This window comes from Stegodyphus dumicola, chromosome 5, assembly GCF_044657685.1.
Source record: "Stegodyphus dumicola isolate Sdum_Otavi_A_Nest chromosome 5, ASM4465768v1".
NCBI lineage: Eukaryota > Metazoa > Arthropoda > Arachnida > Araneae > Eresidae > Stegodyphus > Stegodyphus dumicola.
The window spans coordinates 209,647,437-209,669,196 of NC_140772.1; the positions used below are offsets into that span (position 1 = coordinate 209,647,437).

At 31.0% G+C, this 21,760-nt stretch overlaps 1 protein-coding gene across 4 annotated transcripts in view; it reads left to right on the plus strand.

The window, feature by feature from the left end:
- The window catches only part of LOC118189571 (trithorax group protein osa-like), a 320,714-nt gene extending 299,829 nt beyond the window's left edge, over positions 1 to 20,885 (plus strand). For 2 of the 4 annotated variants that reach the window (XM_085817608.1, XM_085817611.1), the window contains 6 exons: positions 2,387 to 2,675; positions 3,750 to 3,815; positions 8,375 to 8,591; positions 12,637 to 12,708; positions 16,302 to 16,528; positions 17,663 to 20,885. In XM_085817608.1, the coding sequence (XP_085673734.1) occupies positions 2,387 to 2,675; positions 3,750 to 3,815; positions 8,375 to 8,591; positions 12,637 to 12,708; positions 16,302 to 16,528; positions 17,663 to 19,921 (3,130 nt within the window). In that variant the 3' untranslated portion in view covers positions 19,922 to 20,885. The remainder of the gene's footprint in view (positions 1 to 2,386; positions 2,676 to 3,749; positions 3,816 to 8,374; positions 8,592 to 12,636; positions 12,709 to 16,301; positions 16,529 to 17,662) is intronic. The other 2 variants (XM_085817609.1, XM_085817610.1) reach the window with 2 other exon arrangements.
- The last annotated feature ends 875 nt before the right edge of the window (positions 20,886 to 21,760 follow it).

The window sequence follows — 21,760 nt, forward strand, 5'->3', positions numbered from 1 at the left end:
ATCTTCAGAATTCTCATCTTTTTTAAAACAATATCTCACGTTGCTGAGTAACGGTTTAATACAAATATGGCGTTGCCACTTCAACAATAATTATATTTATTTATTAAATAACAAGATATTACAATATATATATTAGTATAATAATTTTTTTAATGCACTGAAATGGAATTTTACAGTTGTGATGCAAATTTTTGATTTGATATGCTTTTTCTCTGACATTATTTCCATTGTTGCATTGTTGTTAAATTTGTGCAGTTTGATAATCTATTTGAGTAAAATTAAGTTTTCTGTTTTTGTCTTGCATGTGTCATAAAAAATTCTTAAATGTAAAGCCATTAAAAAATGTAGAATTCATAATCTAATGCCTTATCGCGTCTGTTGGTGTTTTAATGAAAAAGTCCATTTTCACGTTAAAATGTCATTCAGTGGAAATCTTATTGCAAATACTTGCATCTTTGTTTATGTGATGTAACTGATGGCAAAATTTACAAATTAGATCAAAAATTTAAATGCAGCACCTGTTCAACTGGGTATAATGAACTGGTAATAAATAAATCATTTTACCATTCATGCGTTAAACCACTGTGAATAATTAAGAAAGAGTATCCATTTTCGAAATTCAGTGTGTGCAAAATGTAGTAAAAATGAAAAATTAATAAGAATTCACATCTCTGAGTGCATCATCTTCAGGGTGTTGTCGTATCAAAAGAAGTAAATGGATCCCTCTGTTTCTGAACTAATGGTGATGCAAATTTACTAATTTTAAAACATACTAAACTAAAAACAATTTGTGTTTACATCAGACCAACCCATATAGGCTGGAAAGAGCAAGACACTTTGCCTAAATTCATACAAACTTACAGTCTGTTGTAATCCATAATTGCAGAAAAAGTATCAAAACTACCCATTTGATTTAAATAAATGTAATACGAAATCAATCAAACAGAAAACAAATTAAATAAGCATAAAAACACCAAAAAAATACTAAAATGATCAAATCAAAACAGACATCCATTTATTTCTGTTCCCCTGAAGATTATGTACGAAGAGATTTAAATTCTTCCTATTTTATCTTTGCATTCTGCACATAATGAATTTAATGAATGAAATATTGAATTTCAAAGCCGGGCACTTTTTCTCAAGTATTCATTAGGGTTATTTGTCAAAATGTGATATCTATTGGGTTTGAATTTTTTATCCAGTTTATTAAAATATATATGGTAATTTCAGGTAGATTAGCCACCCTGGCATGTATGCTGCACACATGATAGTTGACCAAAAAAAATTTTTTTTAATTCATCAGATACACCATTGCAGAGCATTCTGAAACATTGCACTTAATATTCATTTAATCTGTATTTCTTCTCCACATTGATATAATCATTTATAATGTTAAGAACATAAAAAGTAATTTGTAAATAAATAAAAAATAAACATACCTTGAACTTGACAAAAATGAACTGTGCTGATTTCCAATAGTCATTATCTTTATGAGTTGAGTAAACTTTGCTTAGCACCACAAATTACCTTTTTATAAAAAGGAAATATTTAAGTTTGGTAATCAGGCAGTATTCTATAATTAAAATAAACTACATTTATGTATTAAAAACCTTCAAAATACGACTCGTTGGTGTCAGAATTAAATAAACTTAACAAATCAACATCAGGTCACTGTCATGTATTCTAAATCACTTCTTTCAATTCTACCAGCTATCCTATCATGTGGTGTTGCATTCCTAAGCTTTGCAAATAATTTTACTGGTAGCAGTGCAAAGCAAATGATAGCATTTCAGAAGGGTGCATGTATATGCCCGGGGCAGTTAACACATCGGCTAAGTAGGGCGTTTATATACGCCTGCGGCATTTAAGGGGTTAAAACATATAAGCGGCTTATTTACATGAAATTATAGTGTATAACATAAAACAATAAAAAACTGCAGAAAAGATGTAAATATTTCTAATACGTCATTATATCATTCCTTCAGCTTCCTGAAGTATTAGTTCTTATCTTTGAATATATGACCCTAAATTATCTATGTGGTAATATAGGTTCAAACCCCAGGCAAATGGGCTGCCTACATGATTGATTTTTTGGGGTTTTCCCCATGTATAACATGAATATGAGCTAGTGTCTCCTAGAAAGCCCTCTACAAAAGCATCCTTCCTCTTAGGCATATAGCCCTTCTGTGCTTTACCATATTCAAATATCCTAAACCTCCTGCAATGACAGCCACAGTGTGATGAAAATGCTATTTTTACATAATTCTTTCTTTGGGTATAATATTTTTCATTGCTCTTTTAGGTATATGGATATTTTTTGTACTCTTTATCAAGTGTTATTGATTTTTCATTCAAATTTTAATATAATTAATATTTTTGAAAATAGTAGGTATGAACAGGCAACTGCACCTCAGAGCCCTATGATTAGGCCTCCTGCACCATCCAGTTCTGTGATAGGTCCATCCCCACAGCAGGATCCTACACCATACCAGTCACATCGTTATCCTAGCCAACCAATGGCTACAAGAGAAAACATACCTCCACAGCAGATTGGTTCATACCAAGGACGTCCTCCTGTAGGTCCTTCTCAATATCCTGGTCCTAATACTCAAACATCTGGTCAATCTCCTTACCCTGCAGCTCAGCCTGAATCTTACAGAAACCCTGAATTTCAGGTAAACATTGTCTTCCTTTTATTTTTGGTTTCTGTGGTTGAAAATTTTTCCTTCCCAATTTATTATACTGAATATGTTTTAATGTGCTTAATTTCTTGTTCTGGTTAAAAGAGTAATGTAATTAATTATATAAATATCAGATCGTAAATGTTAATACATATTTAATGTACTAGCTTAAAATTTGGCCGTAAGTATTATAAAGTGAGGATAAATTTTACCGGATAAACATATCATCTACTAATATGTGTGCTAAGGGTTTTTGAACAATTGTTAATCTATTTATAATTTCATGAATAGAACATTTTCTGTGGTATTTCTGGGAATTTTGTGTAAACCAGTAGGTTGACTGATATTGATACTGAATAAATACTGATAGTATTTATTTTCCTTATACTAGAATTATATAAAGCCCACACAACTGGAATTATACACAGAATTTGTGTGTTCCAAAACACATCTGTGACTTTACGATTTCTCTTAGCAGTTACCAGTAATTACCAATAACAATTTAGTGTGCTACACCAATTTATAAAGCTTATTTTTTTAAACATATAAATATTTATAGCATACTTTTATTAGACTTGGCCTGCTAAAAATTTTTGAGGTGAAAATACCGTACATAATAAACTTGTATGACATTTATAGGCTGACTGTCGGTATTTATTTACCTTACACTAAAATTATATGAAACCCACACGGCTGGAATTTTGAGTATAATTACACAGAATTTCTGTATTCTCAAATACATCTGTGACTGTACAATTTAGTGCATCTGTATGTATGTAAAATAAAGCATTACTTAATTTGTATTCATTTATTTATATTTTTATTAACGAATTAATATTGCAGTAATGAATTTTTGTATATTAACTTTAATTTTTGCACTTGTATCAAAATTTTATTCTTTGGCATTAATTACCTGTATATATATATATCTATATGTGTATATATATTTTTGGGTGGGAATAAATTTGGAAATTGAACATTTTAGAAATTTGAAAATTTGGAAAATAAACATTTATAGCATCTAAGTTGTGTTAAAAAAAAAGTCTTAGTTAGCCCATTTATTCACAGCCTCAGATGTCACGTTTGCAGTCGACTCTTATTCAGAGGCTTCTACCTAAGAACCAAACAACTCAAGTAGGTTTCAAATAATCACTATTGCGTTCATAATGCTGTTTAATCCTTACGTCTGTCCAAACTATGTATACTTATTCTAATGCTATTAACAAAGCCTACCGCTACTAATTCTTTATAGAATTTTTTTGCCATTTTGAACTTAAGTATTGGCAACTTCAGAAGCACAAAGGTTATTCTTCTTTTATTTATTTATTTATTTTTTCAATACAAAATGAGCTGTGTTATTATGAAAACAAAACAAGGGAAACTGTTTAGATACTGGAAAATCTTTTATTATTTTAATTTTTATATATATGTTTATTTCCACTGTGTGATATTATAGTCAGTATATATCAGGGAATTAAGGGATTGTAAGAATGACACTAAATAAATTTTTAAGTATTAAATGTATTTATTAAATGACACATATTTTGAATGGGATTATTTTAAAATTTTACCTAGCAAGTTTTTTTTAATTAAATAAGATTCCTTCAGAAATATTTATAAATACTACATTTTTACTAACCCTTTTGGGATGGGTGTGTCGTACAAAAAGCAGGGTGTGTCATATATGAATGGTAATTTGATTCTACCAGTTATGAATTTTCAAGTAGAACATTTAGTTACTAATTTTTGTTGTCACTAGACATAGTCCTGTGTCTGATGACTGGAGAATATTGACCTTCATTATGTTGCTTTTTTTTTTTTTTTTTTTTTTTTTTTTGTGTGTGTGTGTGTGTGTGTGTGTGTGTCTTTTCTGTTAGAATGAAAGCTAGAATCACAGGGATGAGTAATGTTGGCTGATATAAACACATGCACCTGGTCTCGATGCATCTGAATTCTTTTGTTTTTGGCAATATGGGGTACAGTGATTTTAGAGGTTTTATTCATTCCTTTTAGAGCCAGGCTAGCCTTGAGATGAATATTTTGTGTATTGTTTACCAAAACATTACACGCCAAATGGCAAAATAAAAAGATTATTAAACGGAAGAAGAGTGTACAATTATGATGAATGAGTCATTTTTAGACATTAATGATGATTATATTTCTAAAAAATCACAAAGGGTTATTTATAGTGATTCTAATAATATTATCAGATAAAGAAATCACAGCATGTTTGCCTTCTACATCTCAAGACTGTGCCTCATTGGACACATTTTGTTCTAAAACTTGAAAACTTTTGGTTTTATAGTAGCACCAAATATTAATACTTGAAATGCTATAAAAGAAAAGTTTTCCTTTTTTTCTTTTGGGGGGAGGATTGTAAGAGAAATGAACAACTTTGCTCGAAATCATCTTAGATTTGCCAAATCTTCTTCAATATCGTTGAAGTTTTCAGATGTGACACCAGAGCAAATGAAAGCTTTTTGGTTTGATTATCTTAAATCGGAATATTCAAACAGCCTAATCTACTTCTTGAAATATTGCTTTCCTTTTGTTGTTTTAATGCTTTTTTATTATTATTAAAGAATAATAATTTTTATTAATGAAATAAAATCTCTGATTATTTGGATATTTTTTCATATATATTTATTTGAGGAATGTCAAAAGTTTTATTATTTATAGAAGTTTTAAGGAAAATATAATGATAAAGTTTTAAAATTAATTCTGACAACTACCTTAGTATTCCTTTCACAATGTTCCAAAGTTAGGCTTAGCAATGCAAATTGCTTGTCACCAAAAGACAAGGCATCCTGTTAGAGCACTGTCCTAAGAAAGCAGGTTAGTGACTGAAGCATCCGTCGTGAAAGGTTTATAGTAGTGATGAATACTTTTAAGTGCTGTGTCATTATTAATATTTCATAAATGTTCATTAAATTTATATTTAGAGTTTGTGTTTTCTCATATAACAAAATCACTAATAGTTCACTCGTTGTATGTAAACATAACTATAAAAAGTCTTTCAATGTTACAAATTTATAAGAGTGAGGCAATCTGAGGAGAAAGGAAAAAAAGATTGCTGTTTTCATTGCACAAAGTGTACTGAATTTCTTTATTGACACTGCTGCCAAATAAAGGTTTATTTTTATCGATTTTTAATATCCAATTACCATGTAATTTTACAATATTGAAGTAAAATCATCTTCTTTTGAAATGTGAGTTCTGTATGAGATGCCAACAAAACATTTGGAAATCAAAGTATGTACTTGAAAATATTAGAAAGTATTCAGAATCTTAAAGCAAACCATTTTTAGGGACCCAGAGAATTTGCTGTTTTTGATTGTATGTATAATGTACTCCAAATGATTAAAACATAGGAAAAGCTTCAATGCATTAGTTAGTGTGCCCCCCCCAGATGATTTGAATTTGGTTCTGTCAAATGTATTCATGGGTACAAATTCTATCTGTGTTAATCCAGATTCTATCTGTATTTCCAGCATTAATTATATGTAGCTCAATACATGAATTATTTATTGCGTAAGTTATGCAGAATAATTTCATTCCTTAAAGAAGAGGAACCTGTTCATAATTTTTAAACATTCAGAACCGTTTTGTAAGATAGTAAAGTTTAATATAGTGAATATTTTGTATTTAATCACAGGATCAATCCTTTTAATGAGGAAAAACATCTTGAAAATTTAGTGAGAGAAGCAGATCTGTTTTCATAATTTATTTCAAGTATCAGTTAAATTGAAATTATTAAAAAAATTCTAGTAGTTATGGTTAATATCTAAGTATTTAAATCATATGCCTTCTGTTTTCAGCATTTAATTTTAACTTACATTATAAATACATAAAGCTGATGTTTTAGTTACAGATTTTACTCATAGAATGCAAGTAGTTTTGTGTAATTTTACGCAGTTTTATGTCATTTTTGTTTATTCTGTGAATTATCTGTATTGAGTATTGGTAGCATTAGTACCAAAGTATATTTTTAAATTATGGTAAATATTAAAAAAGTTGTTAAGATTTTTATACATATTAATAGAGACACAGCTCAATACTTTCTGCTGTTTCATGGCTTTTGGAAAAATTCAGTCCTTTGTGTTGTTATATTGATAATGTGTTTTAAATCAGGAAAGCCAACTAGCCAATGAGAGTTGCCAAACAATATGTAACTACCTTTTACATGTCATTTTTCATGGTATTTGTAAAATATTTCCTTAAAAATATATGATAACTAAGTTGTGCAGATTCGCTTATCAAGAATCGTGCAAAACCATTTTCAGTCCCCTGCTCTTCTTTAAAATGTTGGCTATCCTGATATAAAACAGTGTGTTGCCAGCACTTATGCATGCAGATTTTTAATGTAGCTTTCTAAAATAGCTTCCTTCAATCTAATGCTTTTGAAATATTTTAATCTCTTCTATTTTGGGTGCATATAACTGTGCTTTGTAATGGTGTAAATTTATAATATTTAGATTTTTATTCTCTGTACCTTTTTAAGAGATTGTCTGTAAAGTTATATATACCGTATTTGACGGCATATAAGGCGCCCTTTTTTATCCTAAATTTGGTCTCAGAAAAGTTACCTGCGTATTATAAGTGAAGGACACAGGTTAACTTTCAATACTGAATGCTATTTTTAGCCCGGATAAAGGTCTAGACACACATAACTTTTTCTACATCTGCCATAATGCCATGAATGAGCCATTTAAGGAAAAAGTGCAAGAACGATGGAACAAGAGGATAGGAGAGCCACATCACGCCCTTACACTCTCAAGTAGAATGAAGCGGCCCTCTATTTCACAAGTGTGCGAGTGGGTAAAAAGATCTTGGCTGGACGTAAAGGCTGAAGTAATTGTTAAGTCCTTTTAAGAAGTGTGGAATCAGTAATGCTCTTGACAGACCAGAAGACGACGCATTATTCGAAGAAGGGTGATAGTAGCGATGACGGAAACAGTAGTGATGACGATATTCTCGTTTTCGATGATGAGGATAGTGAAAAGGATTTTTTGGTTTTGAAAGTAATTAAAGTCTAATTTCATGAAAGGCAGCGTTTTCGTTGAATCTGTTTTTTGTTGTTTCTGCTTTATTTTGTATTATGTTTGATTGCTTGCTGTTCATTCATTTATTCATTATTGAAATTTACATATCATGTTCAAAATAGCTTGCTGTGTGTTAATTTTCTTTAATAAAACTATATTTGGTAATTGCATTCAATGATTGTTTATTTGGCTTTTACGAAATGTGAGAACTAAAAGAAACCATATTTTTCGTGCGGACTATTAAACTTTTTTTCCTTGTGTGTGGCCTTCTATATAAGGGTGTGTCTTATATGCCGTCAAATACGGTAATTAATGAATTTTTCATTGACCTTTTTATTTTTCTCTCCTTTCAAATGGCTGACAATTTTTTTTATAATTAGATTTTTCTTTAATGTAATAATTTTTTAAAATAGCTTTTTGATTGAATTTTTTATTACATTATAGTTCACAAAAAGGTGCATGATTAAACATTCAAATTCCTTGCATTGCTTATATTTCATATCTTTAAACAGTTTTTTAAATTATCAAAGTAACTTAGCATGTTCTGTAATTATTATATGGGTTAGAGACTGTTTATTTATCTTGTAGTATTTTTATAGAGTTGTATAATTAATGATTGTTCTTATTAATGCCTCTTTTTTTCTGATATAGAATTATCCTTCATCTCAGCAAGCTATGTATGGTCAGAATATGCCACCTCCAAATAAAGTAGCTCCACCTAGTAGTATACCTGGAAATTTATATCAACGTGATATGTATGGTATGGGCCCTAAGCGTCATGGGGATTACTCTAAAACGCATGGTCCAGTTCAAGATCAGTATCATATGGGCAATTACCCTCAACAGCAATCTCAGGGACCATATACAGGTAAAGTGCATTTTGTATGCACGAAAAAATTTATTCTTAAATTCTTTTTGTGATAATTCTGTGTATGTATAAAAAAAATAATAATAATAATTGTAAACAATCACTAGATGAGCAGCTATTTAATTCAAACAGAATTTCTGAAAGTTGAAATACATGATAGTAATATTCCTTTTAAAATAATATATAAATTGATAATCATCAGATTAATGTTTATACTGTAATAAATTATTTATTAGTATGTCTATTTGTTGATTTCAAATGAATCAAAGTGTTCCTTAGTTTCTGATTTAAGAAATACTTTCACTAATTTTAAATTAAGAAGTATATATAAAAGCAAATATACTAATATATATATATATATATGTTAGTATACTTGATAATGATTATATAATGTTACGAAATGTATAGGCACAGTAAGATAGCATCCCTGCAAAGCAGTTTTAGGGTTGCCATAAAATGGTAAGGGAAGGCAGAGTTGCCACATTTGGCGAGAAATCGTCCGTTTAGCGACAAAATTGGCAATATACCATGGATGGGTGAAGAACCTCCTGGAACAAATTCTTACCAGTTTAGCCTAGAATGTTCTCGAACACAAGCCGAAAGCTATATTATGTATCTCGCATAACTCGAAAATGAGTAGCCTCAGAACGTTGAAATTTTGTATATAAGACTACTATAATGTGTAGATGTGCACCTCGTATTTTGGTTGAAATCGGCCGCGCCAAATGTATATAAATATATTTATAAATATATCCACTCTGTTACCCGGCTCGGTGATCTCAGTTTCTTTACTCTTATATGTTTGTAAATTGTACATTTTTTGCTTTAAAAATGATTGACTTATGTTGTTTTTATCTTCCGGTTAAGGGTTTTATGCCTTTAGTTATTCTGTATGCAATATTTTTAGAATTATCAACAATTTTAAAATTGTTTAAGGTCCGCTAAGCCTAATTTGATGGCGGCCATTGCTCTTGTTTACATTTGAAACAGCTGAGTAGCGGATTTGTTGCCAATGTAGAGAAACTTAGCTTTGCAACAACAAAGATAATGCCTTCATTTATTATTTAAATCATGCTTAATCCTTTCTGGAATTTTTTCAAGAAAATAAGCGTTTAAGATTTACTTTGTAATTTTTAATACAGATATTTTGAGTTTTTATGTATTTTTGCCTTGTCACAAAGTGAAAACTGAATTAATTGAATGAGAAGGATTACTGAATTAATTGAATGAATATAAGATGCTAAAGGTTAAAAGATTCTGTAATATAGAAAAATGATAGAATTAAATAGACTTGCCAACATAAAATTCAGGGATATCTATAACTCTTCTCCTTTTCAACATATCTTGTCTTTCAAGTTTCTCTCTTCTCTTATGCCGGTGTTCAAATTTTAGATCAGGCAAAAATTCAGGATAAACATATCTAGAATACGGGGGAAAATTACACATTTTTTCTCAGTAAAATACAACTGAATTCATTTATGATCTTTAAGTTGGAAAATATTTTTTTAACCAATTTCCATACAAATTTTTTTTGGAAAAAAAAAAAAATGCAAAAAATCATCACATTTTTAAAAATTTTATTATTAAATACAAGGAAACAAAACAAAATATGTAGGTTTTAAGTTGAATTTTAAATTCTTTACAGGTGTAAAAGCATTTAATTTTAATGTTAGTTTACTATCCGAGGTAAAAAAGTTAAATATTAGTTTGTATGATAGTTTTTGAAACAAGGGACAACACAAAGTGATACCTGACAGTCTGTATACTGGTATCTGGTCTTTTTACTTCCTTGTACGAAGTAAAAAGGAAGTATTGTAATCTCGAAAAGTTTCAAGCAGCATATTTCAACGAAAAATTCCATTTTGACCGTTATCGAATGCAATTTAAGGATGTTTTTGTGTGATATCTGTACGTAAGGACAGAATAAAATATGCTTTTCCTCCCAAAAAATTATAAAACTGCTTTAAAATGAATTCTGAAGATAATTTTTTGTGGCCTCTGTACGAAAATATGTACATATGTACATATCTCGCATAGCTCAAAAACGAGTAGCCTCAGAATGTTGAAATTTTATATATAGGACTGCTATAACATGTAGATGTGCACCTCGTATTTTGGTTGCAATCGGCCGCACCAAACGTATATTTATATATATATCCACTCTGTTACCCGGCTCAGTGATCTCAGTTTCTGTACTCTTATATGTTTGTAAATTGTAAATTTTTTGCTTTAAAAATGATTGAATTATGTTGTTCTTACCTTCCGGTTAAGGTTTTTATGCCTTTAATAAATCTGTATGCAATATTTTTAGAGTTATCAACAGTTTCAAAGTTGTTTAAGTGCTTCTAAGCCTAATAATTTTTTTTGATGGCTTGTTTACATTTGAAACAGCAGGATAGTGGATTTGTTGCCAATTTAGAGAAACTTAGCTTCGCAACAACAAAGATAACACCTTCATTTATTATCTAAATCATGCTTAATCCTTTCTGGAATTTTTTCGAAGAAATAAGTGTTTAAGATTTACTTCGTAATTTTTAATACAGATATTTTGAGTTATTATGTATTTTTTGCCTTGTCGCGAAGTTAAAACTGAATTAATTGAATGAGAAATACTCAATCGTCTGTGAAAAACTGTTTCTTTTTTGTTTTGTTTGCTTAATTTCTTTTATACATAGTTCTAGCTTTATTATAGTATTTGAATAGAACATGTGGCAAAGATTAGATAATTCTTTAAATGATATAAATTTTGTGCATTCTGAGTTATAACATGAACGAAATATAATACTGTTAAGTAAACCTAGTGCCAGAGATTCGCTATGGTAAACTAAGTGAGTTTTAAAGAATGCATTTATTCTATTGTGGTTTATGCGCTGTCAGCGGAGTAGGTTTAATTCAATCTAATAAATTTAAATAAAATGCAAGAAAAAATGTGTATAATTTAATATTCCGTACAAGGAAGTCGTGTGGTGTACACAACAGATTTTTGTTGTTTATATAAGACTACTATATAAACAACTATATACTACTATATACTTCTGAATTAGTATTTGTTCAGCATGTTGTGTCTTAATTAATGGATTGCTGAGTTAAATGTATTTAATTCATGGAAAAAACTGAATGTAGAAGACTGAGAAAATAATTTTAAACACTTTTCTTGTACAGTGTGGTAGATTTCAAACTTACTGAATATCCCCTATGTACTAGATTTTTTTAAGAAATAGCAGAACCTTATGGGAAAAAAATTAACAAATATCACTTTCAATATGCTAGCCAATTTTAATAGCTTATGTTTTGATTAAATAAGAAAATTTCATTAGACAAGAAATAGAAGCACATAGTTTAGCTGTATTTATTCATCTTTAACTATGTAAGAGAAAGATTTTTCAATTCTGGATTTCTTTTTAATAATTTATTTATATATAATCATATATAAATCAAATGTTACAAAATGTGGCGATAGGTTTTGTGCATTTCCCTCATTATCTTCTTTAAATCGTGGTTAATTTATGAATATTTTCTGTAATTTATTTTTGTATATAACTTATATCTGTTAATGTTGCACAAATATTTTTGTAAGCTTTCTTGCGTGTGATTAAAATACTTAAGCGTACAAAGATTTAATGTTTTCTTACATACGATGTATGTACATTCACCTAATCGTAATTACATTAATAGTTCATTTTCACATCTGCTTCTTCTTGCTTTGATATTTGTAATCTGTATTGTGCTCTAATTATACTGCAGTAACGTATTCCAATAACTTTAAAAATTTAGCATTTTACATAAATGTAAGATTATTATTTTTTTAAAAGCACATTGCTGATTTAATTTTCTCTCTTAAAGGACTGAGCCCATAACAAATAATGTTATAGAATAAAGGTTGGAACTCATTTGTTATATGCACAATATATTAAATTGTAGTTAAAAACATTTAAATGTAATTACTTCCTATTTGATACATAAACTTGGTTGTCTTAAATTCTGTGTATATGATGTATTATGGTATTGTTATATGCAACTGCAATTTTTTTGTTGAAAATTTCAGATCGTAGTCAGTACCCATACCGTCCCTCTCATAGTGTTCCCCCACCCACACCTGGTGGGCCTCCTCAACAAGGTATGACATTTTTATATTGTTTCCTAAGACATTATTAAATTGCTGTTTTAAATACATTATGATTTGAATAAGTGTAATTTAATGTACAAAATTCTTATCAGTTGTAAATTCTACTCTGATTGCATTTTGGATTTCTGTAATACTAAATCAAATAGAATGATTTGCTTTTACAAGTAGAACTGTGAAAGTGTTATAAAAGTTATATGTATAATATGTGTATTTAACTAAGAATTGTGTTAAACCTATTTATATGAATTCAAGAAGTCCTAATATGTATATTGATCCTCATCCAGTTTACTTTAGAAATTCCATGTTACTGTACAATAAAATGAAAATTATTAATGTTGCGGTTATGCACAGAAATTTAATTGAAAAGAAAAAAGTTTTCATGAACAAAAAATCCTTTTTTCTATATGGTTGAAAAATTTTAATTGTAGACTAAAGGCTGAATCCTCTGAAATGTATCACCTTACCTTCAGATTGAATTTATGTCCAGATTATGTTAGCAATTATTATCCCGCATATTCAGCATTAGCTGTTTATCTGTTTTATGTACGTTAGCAGCCATTCTGTTGCCCTCATGTTTAAAGCCTTCATAATAAGTAAATTGCATTATTTTTTAAATGGAAGAATTTAACCCATTAGCCGCTGGTGTTGCATTGATGCAACGGTCAAAATAAATGCATATATAAATATAACTACCAAAGATATTTTCTACCAGCAGATGATTTTTTGTAGGGAATAATATGAAGATTACTTCTGTAAAAAAATATTTGCCTTCAACAATCAATTTGTTTATAATAATTAATCTTATACTTTGAGCAAAATTTTCGACCGGGTATTTTTGCCGAAAATATTTAACGAAAGATTCGCCGTCTTTATGAGTGATCTATTTTCAGTCAAGGTCACCGTGTATCAAAACATTACATCAATCAGATGTTTATATTTGTGTTGGGAAGGAAGGGAAAACAGGTGTTGCTCTGACGCTACAACGTCAGCAGGAAACGGGTAACCATTTTTTTTACTCTTTCCTTTCGATGTTCTGGTTCATATTCTGGCTGCTTTAAAAATGCCTATAAGGAGGTATCTTACATTAGAAGAAGCCCTTCAAAGATTATTATGATGAAGAAACAGATGATGATAATGTTAATAATGACCAGAATGAAACTGATATTGTTGTTGTTCCCCCAGAAATTTCAGAAGCTACTGAAGAAGAAGAAGGGAATGACAATTTTTTAAATAATGAAAATGATATTTTACCAAATAATATTGCTGGGAAGTTGAAATTCATGTAAGAAATAAGTTTCAGTCTTCTAAAAGCAGTGGTAGTCATAAGAAAAAGTTTAAAAAGCAGAAAACTGAAAACTTGAAATGGATAAGAAAGGAACCCTCAGTTATGTCTCAGGAAGAAAATAAAGAAAGAGAAAAATAAAAACTATAAAAGACAAAATACAAGGTAAAATTACTGGAGAGATGTTCGATTTTCTTTCTTGTATAAACATTTACTCTCTTCTCGTTGAACAGACAAATTTATACGCTCAGCAAAAAAATATCCCAGAATTTATTGCATCTGAAGCCTATATGAGAAAATTTATTGGAATATTATATATACTGGATATTATTGTTTACCTTAAGAAAAAATGTATTGGTCACTTGATAAGGACATTTCTGCTCCCATTGTACGAGAATCGATATCATGTTTGTAGTACAGGAATACGAAGCAGAATTTGCATTTAGCTGACAAAAGCCAAATTGACAATACTGATAAATTATATAAGGTGAGACCGTATCTAAACTTACTAAATATCACGACTTTCTGCTACTGGAAATAAAAAGTGTCTTTTAGATTTCAGACAAGAGATTGCATTATTCCTTTTGCAAACTCCTATTGAGAGTGTAGAGTGCCATAGCCAGACTGTTTATAGATGCAAAGTATGTAATGTAGCTTTACGTCAAGATTGTAGTGAAGCTTTTCATGCTTGAATCTTTCAATTGAAATAATCTATCTTTGTAAAAGAAATATAATGTATATTTTAATATTAAATTGATTAAAAGTAAATTAAAAGTAAAGTGATTTATAGATTTATAAAACGCTATACAGTTAAAAAGTAATCCAGTGCTCCACTCAAAGGAAACATTGCACGAGTACAATCCTACTCACTCAACATCCGTAGTCTTATTCCACTGACGTTGCGCGAACGCAACACTTGCGTTTTCTACAGATAAGAGCATTTTTTTTTATTTTCAATGTAAATTTATGTTATAAATGCTTAATTTAATATTTGTTATTATTTTCATGAGAAAAGAATCATTCCTTGTAGTTTTGGCGGTTAATGGGTTAAGATTTGTTTAAGTTGAAATACTTTATTAGAAGCTGGTGATGAAAGAAGAAAGGTGTAAGATTCTTTTCAGTCGAAATTAGAAAGGAATTAATCAAATAGCTATTCTAAATTTTGCAGTACCTAAAATAAATAAATCCTTGTGAGTTCTGTGTATTCAAATTTTAACCTTTTTTTTTTTTTTTTTTTGGCTGTATAGTGTTGTAAAATATGTAAATTAATCATATGCGATAAATCCTTGCCGAAGGTTAGGATGTAATTTTGTGTATATATGTTATCTTAATCGTTTCCACTTCCAGAATAAGAATTTCATTCTTATGCCGTTCAGTGTTCATTCATCAACATTGAATGCTTACTGACACCAGCTCTGGCCAGAAGTTATGTACAGCTTTAAAGGATTTCCATCAATTGAAAGTAAGCTAAAGAAGTAATGCAAAAACAATTGATGGCAAAGGATTTTCAGGTATGGAAGAATGAGAAGTCAATAAAATAATCGAGAAATGATGAATGAAGAATTGGATAATCTTATAACAGCAGCGATAGTGAAAAAGATTAAGTGCCTTTACCTTCCAATGAGTTAAATGATTTGTTAAAAAAAAAGGCACAGGAACTGTCTGATTTTGCAGTGGAGATTGACCCAAATTAAGAAAGAGGAAAACACTTTTTGAAAGGCAGTGAAGAACTCTTCTCTCCCAACCGCAAAACCTTTGAAGAGTTGCATCACTCATTGTCCAAAGCAATAATTACCAGCTTTTTACGTGTTTTATTGGCAGTAGTAAAAAATCATTTGAATTAACATTTTACTTAATTTTCTCCTTTTGATTGCAATAATATTTAGGTTTGTTTAAATTATAGATACTTTCTTGATCTGAATGTACCTAATTAATTTTTTTCCATAGAAACTTAACTTCATGGAATGTGATTTTGGCATACAAGTAGTGAAGTAAACCCCACATTCAGCAAGAATTTACTGTAGCTATTTGATTTTTTTATGTTTGATATTAGCATATGCAATTACAAATATAGTAGCTGAAATAAAATCTCCCTTTCGTATTTTTGCCATAGCATTAATTACAATGAGAAATATTACTTTGCAAATGTAGTTGATAGATAAATATTTATTGAGATTTGACATCTCTTTTGAACTTTTTGATTTAATGTGACCCTGGATTATTATATACTTTAAATTAGAAGAGGTAATATGGTTTGATAAACTTATTGCAAGTGAAAGTTAATATATCTTTATTTTTTAAGGATGGCCACGAGATAACCGGCAATACTCATCTGGGCAAAATCAATATCCACCTAACCAGAGAGAGAATTGGGAGATCTCAAGGCATGGAGAAAATGCACCTCAGCCAGGAGGCCCTGGTTGGTCTAGATATGGTGGTCCACAGTCAGAGCCATATCCTCATCATATGGGTCCATCAATGGGGCCGAAAATGATCAATCGTGGCTATGTTACCCCAAATAAAATGGCTGTATGTATCTTTCTTAAACAAAGAAATTAACCGTATATTCTTATATATATATATATATATATATAAAGTCTGTAAATATCTTGATATTTGGCAATAGCTGCAATGTATTGGAGGTGGTGACATATTAAGAACTTTGTAAAAGATTTTCTGTATAGATACCAAAATGACGATTACAGATAGGAAAGAAGACATAATTGTATTTCTTGATAAAGGAAAGCTTTGAGACGAATAATAGGTTCACCCATTATCATGGTTACGATATGTACCCAGTCTTCAAAATTTCTTTGAAATTTACACCTTTGACAGTGGACGAAGCTGAGAGATGAGCAGCACATGTTAATGGCAGCGAGCAAAGTGGGAAAGGTTGAGAAGTAAGTGTGCATTCGGGGAGAATCAAAAGATATCTTGGTCTGTGGTCGTGTAAGACCTGCAGGCTTACATAGGAAAGCATGAAAGAGTTTAATTTTGAAAAGATGCAGTCCAGAAAGTTTTAAATAATTGCTATTTTTAGAACCGAAAAAAGAGGTACACAAATTAAAATGAAGCATTAAGGCTATTGCTGATTTTAAGTTAAAATTTTGATTTACATATTTTTTATCTTAGTTATTTTATCTTACATGTCTATTCACACACACACACACACACACACACACACACATATATATATATATATATATATATATATATATATATATATATATACTCGCACACTTTCTAAGGGTAATTAGTTTTATGTTAAGAAGCAGTACTGTACAATGGCATGAAAAATACATATAATTTGTTTTGCTTCATTGAACTGAACTTTAGAAGCAGATATCAGAATTATCCTTCTGCGTCTGCGAGTACAAGTTATTAAATGTCACAAATGAAGTTTAGCATTAGTTTTATATTTTAAAATCACGTAGAAATAATTTTTTAAAGGAAGTTAGCAGATTTACTTCCTTTGAACATACCAGACATTAGAAAAATTTCAAAAACTATCATTCTTGTGTGCATATTCTGTTTGAAATTTTGATAGGCAAAACTGACATATTTATTATAGATTGGTGTATTTTACTTTTTTTATTTTTGAGAGTGATTTGATTGTTTTCTAGTTATTTGCATTTTGTACTTACTTGTATTTTTCTATTTCAGCCTCATAGTGGAGTTGGACCCCCACCTCAATATTCTACACCTTCTCAAAGAAAGGAAGTTATTTTCCCTCCTGATGCTGTTGAAGCTGTAACACCCCTAATCACCAAACGGCGCAGGCTTCTTGCTAAAGACATTATTCCAATTGATGCTTGGAGAATTATGATGGCCCTGAAATCTGGACTTTTAGGGGAGAGTACGTGGGCTTTGGATGTGCTAACTATTCTAGTTCATGATGATGCTACCGTCCTATATTTTGGACTTAGTCATCTTCCAGGGCTATTAGAAGTTCTGATGGATCACTACAGAAGATGTCTTAACCTTATATTTGATTTAGTGGGAGATTTAGAAGTAGGTTTTATGCAAGGTTTTGCTGATGGAGCAACCAAAGAGCGCAGCAAAAAGTGGTATGAACTCGATTGTGATCTGCCAGAGTCTGATTCCACAGGAATATCTACTTCAGATACTTTAAGTGATGATAAAACAATGCTTCTAGACTCTGTTAACTATACCTATAAAACACGGTGTAAAAAGTTAGTGAGGACTCAAGAGGAAGAAGCATTGTTTCTTTTTGATCCCGATAAAAAGTGGGATGTACACGAGGGCTTCATCAGTGGCAGCAGCCATTGGCAACATGGTGGGGGAGAATATACAGGCTATATACAAACGCATTTCGAGAACACTGAAAGACGTGTTCGCTTTGTTAGAGTCATGAAGAGCTCTGTAAAAAATAAATCCAAAGACTGTGAAGCAATTACTGCTATACAGAAAGACTCAAAGAAGCTTAAAGACAATATTAACTGTTGTAAAAAAGAATCTATCGAAGAAGAAGATACTGAAGAGGAAGAAAGTAATGTAACTCCTGTAAATTCACCAAAACCCTGTACTAATGAGAATAATTCTGAAACAAAAGTGCAGAAAAGTGTAGAATCTAAACTTAAAGAAAGTGAGAAAGATGCAATGATTGTAGATAGTGATTCTTTGTCAAATAAACCAATTGAAAACTGTGATGGACTGCCAACAAAAGAAAGTGAAAATCTGAACTCAAATATAAATTTAAAAAGTGAGACCGAAGTTAATCAAGAAAAACCAGTTGAGGAGGAGCCTAAAAGTGATTTTCCTAAGATACGACCTGTTTCGCCAACTCGTAAACGTCGAGCCGTAGAAGATCTAGAAGACGAGTCGTATAATAGAGATGAACCTTCCTTGTGTACTACCAGTGATGCTCAAGATTCTTTAGCTCGCCGGTGCATTTCAGTATCGTCCATTCTAAGGAACCTCTCTTTTGTGCCTGGAAATGACACTGAAATGTCTAAGCATGCCGGTTTCTTACTTGTAATGGGAAGACTACTTCTTTTGCATCATGTGCATTCTCCTCGTAAACCACCCCAACGTCATTACGACCGTGAAGAAGAAAGTGAAAACTCTTCAGTTGCAGATTCTTGCAGCAGCTTAAATAGTGAACATGAGTGGTGGTGGGATATGTTGCACATCATACGAGAAAACACTTTAGTCACTCTAGCAAACATTGCTGGTCAACTTGACTTGGCTCCTTTTCCTGAAGAGATTAGCTTCCCAATACTTGATGGTCTAATGCACTGGGTCACTTGTCCTTCCTCATATGCCCAAGATCCACTCCCAACCCAGCCATCACACTCCGTCCTTTCACCACAGCGTCTCTCTCTTGAAGCTCTGAGCAAGTTATCTGTTCTCGAAAGTAATGTTGACTTAATGATGGCTACACCACCTTGGGAAAGAATTGATCGGTTTTTCTCCCTCCTTTCTAAATGGTTAAGTAGAAATGAAGATCAAGTATTACGAGAGTTTTCTGTTGTTTTATTATCCAATTTGTCCCAAGCAGATAGTAGTATGGCAAGAGCCATAGCCCTGCAAGGTACCTGCATACCTCTTTTAATAACGTTTGTGGAACAAGCAGAACAAAGTGCTTTGCAGGTCGCTAACGCACAGGGAATCAATGCTCTCAGGGAAAATCCTGAGCTTATGGGTACTACTTTGGACATGGTTCGGCGTGCTGCCGGCACTCTCCGTTGTTTAGCTCGTGTTCCGAGCAATAGAACTTTGTTTTTACAACATCAACAAAGATTACTGGCTCTTGTAATGTCCCAGATCCTCGATCAAGGAGTAGCATCTATTATTGCAGATGTTCTGTTCGAGTGTTCTCAAGAATATTCCGATGATGCACCTAGTTTAACGAATGGTGAAAAAGTGTTATCTCCTACAGCTGCAGAGACAGCAACATAGTAACTAGCATTAAGTTTTACATTGCATACATTTTTAATTATATGGAGATATCTCCTGCCAATAGAAATCCACCTGCAAGTTGGTCACACTCCAAGCAGACATGCAAACAGTGTTTTGCAAAAAATACAGATGCCTTCTGACCAGCAACAGAGCATGTTTTGTGAATTTTACATCTTGTTCTAGAGCCTTGCTTGGAAACTACAGCAGTGCATCATTGTCAATATTTATTCAAAAATTGAGCAGGATTATGTCTGTGTTTGTGTTATGTCATGTTCAGGTTCATTAGGTTATTTAGAGTCTCATGCCAGATACCTGCAATTGCAGAGACTCGGAACTAGCTGGCACAATGTCATTCATTGTATACAGTCACGTAAGGAAGTTTCTTATTAGTGATTTAAAAAATGTGTACGTATGCTTGTGAATGTTCATCTTTGTACAGCTGCTACACAATGCATCAGCAAAGAAAAACTTTGTAGATATATCACTGTAATTTTAATCCCCATTACCTCATGGTGGGTACATCACTTGTGTTATATTAGGTAAAGACTAGTGATCGATTATCCTTGTTTTCCACCCAAAAAGGACCTAAATTTAGGAAGTGAATGGCCAGCTTCGCATGCTCGGTAATTGTACAGCATAGACAAAGCACAAGTAATAAAAACCCTTGTCAAGAAAATCCATGGACGAGCCCATGTTGTGACTTTTCATCTTGAATCTTTATTACTGAAAAGCACTTTAGAACTCAAATTTATTATATTACAGCTGTTGGAACAGATTTTCGGGTAACTTGTTCCAGATACTGGCCAGTTCGCCTAGATTGTTTTCAGCTGATCTGAAACTGTTTATAAGGGTTACAGTCCAGGATTTCTGTCAGCTCTTTGATATTGGTATATTTAAGAGTGCAAGAGCTTTATACTATGTATATGTCTGATGATCATCATTGAATAAATGTACAGAAAAACTGCTCATGCTTTTTTTATTATTTATTTATAGTTTCACATTGACGATTCCTAAATGTCAATTTATCTCTTTAGATATTATAAAAGACTCTCTAAATAATTATGTTTGTCAAATATTATACATACACAGTATTATAAATTTAAATAATAGTCCACTTTATACATTTTTATTTGAACTTTCTATGAATAAATCAAATAAACAGAAATATAATCTTGACAAATTATGTCAAGGGACAATAATGTTGGATCAAACATTATTTCTTTATATGCATTATCAGTCTTATTACTAACAAGAACCCTTGTCAAAAAAATCTGATGTGGACACTACATGACCTTCCTTGTATGGCCTATTATACATTTTTTTGCTACATTTTATTTAAACTTATTTCCTTTAAGTAACCAATCCTTGAAAGCAGGTTAAAAATGGCATCAAAAACTGCAAACTTTGAAGTAAATATGCCTATCACTTTTTTGTTGTATGGGAGTCGAAATAATATTATTTTTTATGATAAGCATAAAACTTACCCAAATAAAAGTATAGAAACAAAGAGACCACATTAAAAGTTAAATTTCATAATTTGTCCAAAATTTTTTAAATTGACATTGCCACAACATGAATATTTTCGTCATTTAAAATGCTTCTGTAATTGGAAGCATACGACTACAACAAACAATTGTGAAAATCGGTACTGCTGTGATTGCAATAAGAAAGGGAGGTGCACAATTAGATGTTATAGCAGTCTCGTATACACGATTTCAACGTTATGCATGTAATCGTTTTTGAGTGATGCGAGACTCGTGTACATAGAGATGTCATGAAAAACTCTATTTTACAATCAGTTGTAGAATAAAGAGTTTATTATTTTGTTGGTACGTTTAC